The sequence below is a fragment of the Odocoileus virginianus genome, chromosome 3 (genome assembly GCF_023699985.2).
Source record: "Odocoileus virginianus isolate 20LAN1187 ecotype Illinois chromosome 3, Ovbor_1.2, whole genome shotgun sequence".
Taxonomy (NCBI): Eukaryota; Metazoa; Chordata; class Mammalia; order Artiodactyla; family Cervidae; genus Odocoileus; species Odocoileus virginianus.
The window spans coordinates 3,488,211-3,498,543 of record NC_069676.1 but is presented as its reverse complement, the minus strand read 5'-3'; the positions used below and the strand labels follow the sequence as shown (position 1 = coordinate 3,498,543).

General features: G+C 55.1%; 1 protein-coding gene across 1 annotated transcript; it reads right to left on the bottom strand.

Moving 5' to 3' along the window:
* Nucleotides 1-637: 637 nt before the first annotated feature.
* HAPLN4 (hyaluronan and proteoglycan link protein 4) lies at nucleotides 638-7,177 on the bottom strand. The gene is made up of 5 exons (XM_020884493.2): nucleotides 7,046-7,177; nucleotides 6,052-6,169; nucleotides 5,388-5,750; nucleotides 3,519-3,851; nucleotides 638-3,152 (listed from the first exon to the last, which is right to left on the bottom strand). The coding sequence occupies exons 1-5, from the start codon at nucleotides 7,046-7,048 to the stop codon at nucleotides 2,761-2,763; spliced, it is 1,209 nt and encodes a 402-aa protein (XP_020740152.2). The 5' UTR covers nucleotides 7,049-7,177; the 3' UTR covers nucleotides 638-2,760.
* Between the last annotated feature and the right edge of the window lie 3,156 nt (nucleotides 7,178-10,333).

Sequence of the window (10,333 nt, the reverse complement as noted above, 5' to 3'; positions counted from 1 at the left end):
CCAGAAACACGCCCCATTACCATTCTCCTATTCAAGGAAGCTAAGGCTCAGTTGGAGCCCAAGGCTCTCTAACCAGGAGGCTGGCCCTGACTTCAGATGAGTGGTTGGAATTTCTAGTTCTGTCCCATCTGATACTGAGGCACCAGCAGTTCAGTCAACCATCCCACTTCTCCAGCTGTATCAGACATTTACACTTTTTTTTCTCTTCTCCTTTCTTTACATCCAAGAAACTTTCACTACTTCTTAGCCCACACTCCCCTGACCCCCACCTTCACCCCACCCCATGGAAAATCTGCAACTTCTCTGCCTTCCTGATGCAGGAAGTCAACATCCAGTTTCACACACTTTGTTTCCAAGGGACTGAGAGGAACCCTTGGATTGGTTAGTGACCCAATTAGGACAGGGCTGAGCAGGGCCAGACCCATGGGAGGTGGCTTAAGGGAGAGAAGGAAAACATGATGGGGGAAGGGAGAGGAAAGAGAGATTGGGGAGAGGGAATGAATGGTCCTGAGGAATGAGAGAAGTTTCCTGACCAAATCATCACCAAGCCCCACTGCTGCCCCAGCTGAAAAACATTTTGTCTACCAACGTGCATTTTTGAAGTAACTACCCACCAACTGCCTCATTTTCTCACTCATCAAAAAAGAAAAGAAAAGATTTATTGAGCCCCTGCTGTTAACACTTTGCACTCACTGGGACCTTAAAAACAGCCCTGGTACACAGGAGGGAACAAGATCAGGGGTTTCATCACTTGGTCACAGAGGCAGAATTCAAACTCAGGCACACCTGGTCCCCAAACCCACAGACAAGTTTCCTGGAGATGGATGTGACAATAGGAGGGCTCCAGGAAGGACCCCAGTCCAGGCAAGACCTTGAAACTGGGGACTCTAACAGCTGGGGTGGCCTTGTTCATGGACAGTCTCCCTGAGTGAGCTATTAACACTGGGGAGTTTGACAGGGTCCTGACTTGTTAACACAAATCGCCCCTTAGAACCTGGAGTTCAGAGTGGATTTTGAGGTTTACAGACAATTCCACCTCTCCTGGATCTCTAAGAAGGGAAATGTGGGGGTCGGGAGGTTAGAAAGGGAGGGAGGACCTCAGGGAGAATGGGGACGTGGTCTCAGAGAGGAAAAGAGCCTCGCGCTTGCACAGAACAAAGGGTTGGGGCACACCAGGGTCTCATTTGCTCATCTGGATGTTGCAAGGTTATCTCGTGCACAGCTGTTGTCTGGGATGTAGTTAGCGTGCAAACGGAGGGTATCCAGCGGCTCCAGAAGTCCGCCTGGAGCTGGGCCCAGTGGTCAAGGGGCAGCCATTAGACCCTATGGAGCAAGTTCCGGCCCATGGTAAGAAGTTCCTGAGGACTGGGAAGTCAGTGGTCACGGAGATGACGCTGACAGCCTCTATGGTGACAATGTGGAGGGGCGGGCCCTACCTACAAGAAAAAGCCTAAGGGGACAGGTGTTCCGTTATCTCAGAAACCGGAGTTTAGTCTGCATGGCAACAGCTGCGGGGTCCAAGCCGCTTGGGGGCGGAGCCTAGAGAGGAGCAGGGAGCTGGGGCGCCCGCGGAAAGGAGCAGCCTGTTTCCATGGTGAGAGCTGGAGAACCTCAGGACAGTTAGAGGAGAGGGTGGTCTCCTTGGCTGTTGGTCAGGGTGAGGACAGTGGGAGTGAAGCTGTAGGTCTCTGGGGTGAAGGCGGGTAAGACGGGAAACGTGTGGTATCCATGGTTACAGCTGGAGGAGGGAGGCGCTGACTCCATGGGTGTGACTGGTGAAGGAAGGGCTGTGTGACTCTAGGTGACAGTGGAAGCTGGACTGGTCGCCTTGGTAACGATCGGAAGCGGGGCAATGTGTCTCCATGGCAAATGACATGGGTTTTATGGGTCCCTGGGCCCGGGAGATGGTCTCTTAGGTGACGGCTAGGAAAGGGGCCCTCAGGTAAAGGCAGACTTGCTCCCTCAGAATCTGAGGGATGCGCCACGGGCACCCCGTCATGCGAGCCAGCTGGGGCATGTGAACCTGTATTAACGGTGACAGAAGAGGGTGGTCTCCCCTGGAACTGAAGGGGTGGGATTGTTCTCCACAGTGACCTGGAGACATGACCTGTTATTCTGGAAACTTTGGGGTACTTGTGGGAGAAAGGGAGAGAATGGGAGTAACCAATTTCCAGGTTACCTTAGGGAAGAGGACAGGAGCCCACAGTGTTCATGTGACCATGGCCGTGTGGTCAGCTGACGAACTCAGAGGTTTCTGGTTTCTCTACAGATGGTGGGTAGGAGGGCTCAGTGTCCAGGTGGCCTTAAGGGACCAGTCTACAGTCTCTGGGGAGATGCATAGGACGTGTGGCCAGTCTCCAAATAATCCCGGGGGTCCAGCCTCCAGGCGACCATGGGGTAAGTTCCAGAAGATTTCCGGAGACGTGTCCAGTGTTCAGGAGACCTCAGAGTCTGTTGGGCTCCAGGGATTCTCAGAGGGTGTGCCTCATCTCCTGGGGAAGTTTGGGAGAGGAGACCCAATCCACCGTTCAGAAAAGGGAGGGCTTGGTTGATCTCCAGGGGACTCCAAGGGACTTGGCTCGGAGAACTGGTCAGACTCTGGGGACCTCAGAGGGTGCGGCCAGGGGTTAAGGACCGCAGGAGGTCTGGTCAACTTGCAGGGCACCGCAAGGGGTATGGCCAGTCTCCAAGTGTGCGGTCAGTCCACGCTGCAGGGCACTCGGCCAGCCGCCAAGCGCCCCCGCGGTCCACTGCCCAGGCCTAGACGCGCAGCGGGGTCCACGCGGCGGGGTCTCGGGCGCCTCCGGCCCACCCGCCGCCTCCAGCCCAGCCCCAGCCCCAGCCGCCAGGGGCGGGGTCCGGTGCGCCAGGCGCGCGGTAGCAGTAGACGCCGAAGAGGCGGCGCGAGGCGTCGGGAAAGCCGAGGCTACGTACACCCGGCCGGCGGCCGCCGCAGCGCGCGCGCGGATTCACGATGGGGTAGCGTGCACTCCCGTCCGCCAGCCAGCCCGCGGTGCAGCGGTCCAGCAGCTGCAGCTTCCACGCGGCGAACAGCTGCCCAACCTTGGCTACGGCGGCGCCGCGCGCCGCGCAGGCGCGCGCCGCTCCGGAGAAAGGCACCGGCCGCAGCGGCTTCAGGAAGAACACGCGCCCTGCAGAGGGGTGGGTAGGAGTGATTAGGGCCGCTCTTGGGGCTGGGCCTCCTCGGATTTCAGGACTCCCTCTCGCCTGCCGCCCAGGAAACAGCCTCAGGGTTCAGAAACTTCACCCGCTCCTCTGCAGCCCGGGACCAAGGCCTCGGCTAGAGCAGTGTTGGTGCCAGGCTTTGTTCGATTGCCGTGCCTTGACTATACTAGGGACCTCCGGGTGTGGATAGGTGTGGAGAGGAAAGGCGAGGAGAGAAAACAGCACAGTGGGAAAGAATATTGAGACAGGCCTGGGGGTGGGGTCTCACGGGTGGGGCGGAGCCCGCGCCAGCGGTGGGCAGGACCTTCCTCCCAGGGGTGGGGCCTACGCACCCGGGAGGTTGGACGTGAAGCAGAAAGCATCGTAACGTTCTTCTGCGTTGTGGCGGTAGCCATAGTTGCGCACACCTCCGGAGGCTCCGCCGCCAGCCCCGGCGCTCCCGGTCCCGCCCAGGCCGCCGCAGGGCTCCCGGGGCTGGCTCACCGGGTACTGCACCGAGCCGTCGCGCAACCAGCCCGCGTTGCACCAGTCCAGACCGTCGCGCCAGGCCGCGTGCAGCTGCTCGGCCGACGCCAAGATGCCGTCCTGCTCAGCGCACGCGCGTTGAGCCTCGGCGAAGGTCAGCTTGTAGCGGCCTCCACGAGGGTGGTAAGGGAAGACTACACCTGAGGGGATACGCAGGGTCAGCTCGGACCCCCCAATTCGCATCCACCTACCTGACATCAGGGGCGCCACCTTTCAGTCCATCCCTCCCTCTAGCGTCAGACCTGACCAGCCTTTCCCCAGCTCATATCCCTCATACTTCCTTTGCCTTCAACTTGGGATTCACTTGATCTCCTCTTTGACGCACTTAATCACGTCCACCTCCTTTCCACCCCTGGAGACCTTTGTTCGTGTTCTTTCCACCTTTCCACTTGTAGAACTCCTATTCATCCTTCAAAACCCAGCTCCCACAATCCTGCTTCTTCAGTTCTGTGTGCTTCTGACATTCTTCCAGCATTGGGACCTGCCTTCTGGTCAAGTTCTGAGCCCACCGAGCTGACTCCCCCACGCTGGGAGCCCATGAGTATTTGACTCTAGACAGAGCTCTTTGGTCTCCAGGATTACCCAGGACACTTCCCATTGTTTTCCCATCTACCTTCTGTTCGTTAACTCCTCCCTCGTCAGAATCACAGTCAACTCAGTTCACTAGCATTCTGTGTGTCTGTGTTTGGGGGGAAGGCTTTGTGGGTGCAGATGCATCTCTCAGCAGTTGCAGGAAGGCTCAAACAAGAACCAGAGAGAAGAGCTGAAGCCTGAGCCTGGAGTTTGAGTCTTGGCTCTGCCACTCACTGGTATGTGTCCTGGTCAAGGCTCTAACCTCTCTGAGCCAATTGCCCATCTGCTAGTAATAGCGTCTTCCTCAGGGGTTTTGGGAAAATTAAATGAGAGACTCCAGAGAATTCTTCAACCAAGCTCCTAGCACATAGAAAACACCCAAGAAAGGAGAGCTGCTTTTGTTATTGTTGTTGTTCGCTCTTGTTGGGAAGTTCAGCAAGTGAGGGCTAAGAAATCTCTCCTAGAGTCTTCTAAGGTGGAGTGAGGAAAGCAACCAAATGGAAGGGAATTCTTCAAATAAAAACGCCACCTCTCAGCTCCACGGTCAGCCAGTCAGAGCAACCTATCTCCCAGGCACAGTGATTGGCTCTTGGATAGGCACATGATTCAAGCTGGGCCAATGAGAGACAACTCTGGGACTCTAGGTAACACTTAAAGGAAATCGATTGCCAAGCTGGGAGGGTGGAAGCCTGGCACTACTTTTTATTTCCACCCAGGAAACTTGTCCAAGGAAAGACCACCCAGGAAGGCAGAGCTGAGGGAAGGATTCCTGACATGGTGTGAGTGCTTGAATTCTACTGCAGGGTTTCCCAACCTCTTCGCTATTGACATTTTGGATTGGATTATTCTTTGCTTGGGCGGATTGCCTGTGTTTTATGGGATGTTTCACTGCATCCCTGGCCTCTCCCCGCTATATACCACCATAACCTGCTTCTAGACGTTGCTGATATCCCTGAGGAGCGAAATCGCCCCAAATCACAACCATTATCCTACCCCACCGAGCTGCTAAATCCCTTCAGGCCAGCTTGACTTGGTTTCTGCCCTTTGCAATATCCTCTCTCCTCCCTTAGAAATGTGACTCGTCCTGCCCACGGTCTGGTCACCTTCCAGGTCCAGCTTGACCATGCCCGTGTCATCCTCCAGCTCGTTAGTGACCTCGCACTCATAGCGCCCGTAGTCCTGTAGCGTGACGTTGCGGAGAACCAGGGAGGCGTCGCCGGGCCCATCGCCCTGCAGCTCAGCCCGCCCGCGGTAGCTGCCAAACGCTCGGTGCTGGGGGCCCAGCGCCACGAAGACATCGGCAAAGGCCAGCGGGTCCACCACCTTGGTCCACTTGAGGCGGACGCCGTCGTGGCCATGAGTGGCTGCCTCGTAGTGGTAGCGGCAGGGCAAGACGATGGTGCCACCCCGGTGGCTGACCACCTGTCCCGGCGCTGTCTGCACCACCACCGAGCCCGACTCCCCCTCTGTGGACGACCAAAGAGGGTTAAGAGGCCCCAGGGGCGGGGCAGGAGCACCTGGGGAGCGGGACCCAGGGAAGGGGGTGTAGGAAGAAAAGTTAGGTGAGGGTCAGGAGATCAGAAAGGTAAAGGGGCTGCAGGAGGAAATTAGGGAGAGGGCGGGGACTCAGAGCGGGAAGAGCGGCGTGGGGACTGTGGCCATCAGGACCGCCCAGCACCCTCCCTCTTTCCCGCTCCGCGCACCCGGGCGATCCTATTTGCCCACGGCTTCTGCGGGGCAAGATCCGCTTCCACGGCCCTGACTCACCCAGCACGTGCACGACCTTCTTCCGGCCGCGCTGCGCCTCCGCCGCGGTGGTGAGCAGGAGGACTCCCCACGCAGCTGCCCAAAGCGCGCCGGGACCGAGGGCCGCCCGAGCACACACCTGGGGGCACCCAGCGCTCAGTCCAGCCTCCCTTTCAGAAGACTAGCCCCCTGCCCCCCGGCCTTCCTTTCTCGCCGCGAGGACTTCTTACACGCCCAGGTCCCCAACCAGCCAGGGTCCCAAGGAGAAGGCTAGCAGACCCTCTCCCCAGCCCCACTCTCCTGGGACTTCACGGCCCTTGCGCAAAGCTCACGCCCCTGGACCCACTCTCCCTTAGTTCTGCGTGGGCAACCCGCCTGCCCCCGCGAACCCCCGCGCCGGAGACCCTGAGCCCCGCCCCCTTCTCTCCCTCTCTCCGGCCCAGGCCGGGGACTGGGGAGGAGGGAGGAGGGGCGGAGGAGCCGGAGCAGCGGCAGCGGCAAGGTTATCCGAACGCCAGGAGACTGCAGCAAACCCGCGCAGGTGGGGGTGGTAGAAGCGGAGAGAGCGAGAGACACAGAAGGCGAGAACAGGAGAAGAGACTGAGATACATAGCAAAGCAGGAGAGATGGAGACAGCAGGAGAGACAGGCGAGAGGAGGGAAAGATGGAGAAGCGGAGTTACAGAGGGAGAGAGGGGAGAGAGAGTGCCGGAGGAGTAGGGTAAGGGAGGACGGGGAGAGACAGACAGACGCAGAGACAGAGACTGAGAGAGGGGGAGAGAAAAGGGACCGGGGCGGGGGGCGGGAGAGAGAGAAAAGTAGGGACAGACCTAGAAGAATAAGAAAAGGCGAGGCAGAGATGGAAAGAGTGGGAGAGAAGGAGCTACAAGAAGGTGAGAGGTAGAGGTGGGAGAGCCGAGAGGGGGAGAAGGGCTAAGGAGGGAAACACTGAAGGAGGTAGATTCGGAGACACAGAATCCCAGAGAAGGACCTACCAAACCCATGGTCCCACTCACCATCCTGCCGGTGCGGCCCTCGCCCAACGGCCCCCAGGCGCTGGGACTGCGTTCCACCCCGCACACCCGGGAAAGACTGGGCAGATCCCAGCAGACAGCGCAATCCTGGCGTCTGCCTGCAAGGGGAGCAGGGAGGGAAGGAGGCAGGCGGACGGGTGGGGGGGGGGGGCGTTAAAGGGGACATGGTGGCACCTGCTCTGGGGAGAGGTGGTGATGGGCACAGATGGAGGAAGCACCGCCCTGAACTGTGGGTACCAAGCCAGGTCCCAGCCTGGGACTGACCTGGGCCAGTAGAGGACATTTTCTGGGTCTCAGTTCAACCATCTTCTGAACGGAGGGTGGAGCTGATGATGCCCTGTGTGGGCAGAAGGGCTGAGTAACCCGGGAAAGGGCTTGCAGCTCTCAGTTTCCCATCTGTCACTGTGTGCGTGCTAAGTCGCTCCGGTCGTGTCCGACTCTGTGTGACCCCATGGACGGTAGCCCGCCAGGCTCCTCTGTCCGGGGGATTCTCCAGGCAAGAACACTGGAGTGGGTTGCCATCAAAGGGTCAAGGGCTCCAGCAGCCAGAGATGCTCACTCTGGGATGGGGACCCCACAACAGTCACACACCCTGCAGAGGGGACCTGCCGCAACGGCTCAAATCTGACTCTGCCCCTCACTCAATGCCTCACTTTCCACATCTACGATATGGAGTTCTGGGTCTTTGGTGACAACCTAGTGGCTAGACATACTATCAGTTCAGTCGCTTGGTCATGTCTGACTCTTTTGTGACCCCACAGACTGCAGCACGCCAGGCTTGCCTGTCCATCACTGACTCCTGGAACTTACTCAGACTCATGTCCATTGAGTCAGTGATGCCATCCAACCATGGATGGCATCCATCCCCTTCTCCTCCTGCCTTCAATCTTTCCCAGCATCAGGGTCTTTTCCAATGAGTCAGCTGTTTGCATGAGGTGGCCAAAGTATTAGAACTTCAGCTTCCAATGAATATTCTGGACTGATTTCCTTTAGGATGGACTGGTTTGATCTCCTTGCAGTCCAAGGGACTGTGAAGAGTCTTCTCCAACACCACAGTTCAAAAGCACCAATTCTTCAGTGCTCAGCTTTCCTTATAGTTCAACTCTCACATCCATACATGACTACTGGAAAAACCATAGCTTTGACTAGATGGACCTTTGTTGGCAAAGTAATGTCTCTGCTTTTTAATATGCTGTTTAGATTAGTTATAGCTTTTCTTCCAAGGAGCAAGCGTCTTTTAACTTCATGGCTGCAGTCACCATCTGCAGTGGTTTTGGAGCCCAAGAAAATAAAGTCTCTCACTCTTTCCATTGTTTCCCCATCTGTTTACCATGAAGTGATGGGACCAGATGCTATGATCTTAGTTTTCTGAATGTTGAGTTTTAAGCCAACTTTTCACTCTCCTCTTTCACTTTCATCAAGAGGCCCTTTAGTTCCTCTTTGCTTTCTGCCGTAAGGGTGGTGTCATCTGCATATCTGAGGTTATTGATATTTCTCCCAGCAATCTTGAGTCCAGCTTGTGCTTCATCCAGCCCAGCATTTCGCATGATGTACTCTGCATAGAAGTTAAATAAGTAGGGTGACAATATACAGCCTTGACGTACTTCTTTCCCAATTTGGAACCAGTCTGTTGTTCCATGTTCAGTTCTAACTGTTGCTTCTTGACCTGCATACAGATTTCTCAGGAGACAGGTCAGGTGGTCTGGTATTCCCATCTCTTGAAGAATTTTCCACAGTTTGTTGTGATCCACACAGTCAAAGGCTTTGGCATACTCAATAAAGCAGAAGTAGATGTTTTTCTGGAATTCTCTTGCTTTTTTGATGATCCAACAAATGTTGGCCATTTGATCTCTGGTTCCTCTGCCTTTTCTAAATCCAGCTTGAATATCTGGAAATTCACCATTCACGTACTGTTGAAGCCTGGCTTGGAGGATTTTGAGCATTACTTTGCTAGCTTGTGAGATGAGTGCAATTGTGCAGTAATTTGAACATTCTTTGGCATTGCCTTTCTTTGGGATTGGAATGAAAACTGACCTTTTCCAATCCTGTGGTCACTGCTGAGTTTTCCAAATTTGCTGGCATATTGAGTGCAGCACTTTCACAGCATCATCTTTTAAGATTTGAGATAGCTCAACTGGAATTCCATCTTCTCCATTAGCTTTGTTCGTAGTGATGCTTCCTAAGGCTCACTTGACTTGGCATTCCAGGATGTCTGACTCTAGGTGAGTGATCATGCCATCATGGTTATCTGGGTCATGAAGATCTTTTTTGTATAGTTCTTCTGTGTATTCTTGCCACCTCTTCTTAATATCTTCTGCTTCTGTTAGGTCCATACCATTTCTGTCCTTTATTGTGCCCATCTTTGCATGAAATGTTCCCTTGGTATCTCTAATTTTCATGAAGAGATCTCTAGTCATACTATAGATGCCTAATAAGTATTGGTAGGGGTAGGGAGATCAATCCCCTGACCCACAGTGCTCTGGGCAGGAGTTACCCCCGAACCTGCACCTTCACTCAAGTTCAAAAATCAAATCACGAGAGGGGACTTCCCTGGTGGCCCAGTGGCTATGACTGTGTGTTCCCAATGCAGGAGGTCTGGATTTGATCCCTAGTCAGGGAACTAGATCCCACAGGCCACAACTAAAAGTTCGCGTGCTGTAACTAAAGATCCTGCATGCCGCAACTAAGAACTGATGTAGTCAAATAAATAAAAATTAATATTAAAAAAACTTAAAACCAGAGGACAGGGAGCCCTTCCCCCAACTTCTTGGCTGCCCCGCATTTCAGTTTCTCCCAAATATGAGGCAGTCAGACAGCAGACACAGGGCTCTGTGGTTGAAGGAGCCAGGACTCTATGCCTAACACAGCTGCATTAAGGAGGCATGACCTCGGACCAGGCTCTTCACCTCCTGTAGACTCAGTTTTCCCATATGGAATATGGGGTGAGATCCAGCATGTAGTGTGTGAGGTTGGTCATTGGCCTAGTACATGGTAGGTGATTAATAACTGTGTCACACTGTTAGTTATTATAATTTCTTGGTGTAGCTTAGACTTTGGACTCTTCTCTCTTGATTGTGATCTCAGATGGGTCTCTGGTCCTCTCAGAGCCTCGTTTTTCCCCATCTGGAAGATGGGGCTGTGCACACCAACCAGAGGCCAGCTTCTCTTGTCCAGCACCTTAGCTCCTGTGAGTTAAGCTGGCAGTGATGAGTGGGCCTTGGTGGGTTCTGAGAAGAGGGTCCCTTGCCCCATGAAACACTCAGAGCAACA

Coding starts and splice junctions, on each gene's coding strand:
- HAPLN4 (XM_020884493.2), bottom strand. Junction 3,852..5,387: donor GGTCAAGCTGGACCTGGAAG/GTGACCAGACCG, acceptor GTATCCCCTCAG/GTGTAGTCTTCCCTTACCAC. Junction 3,153..3,518: donor CTTCACGTCCAACCTCCCGG/GTGCGTAGGCCC, acceptor ACCCCTCTGCAG/GGCGCGTGTTCTTCCTGAAG.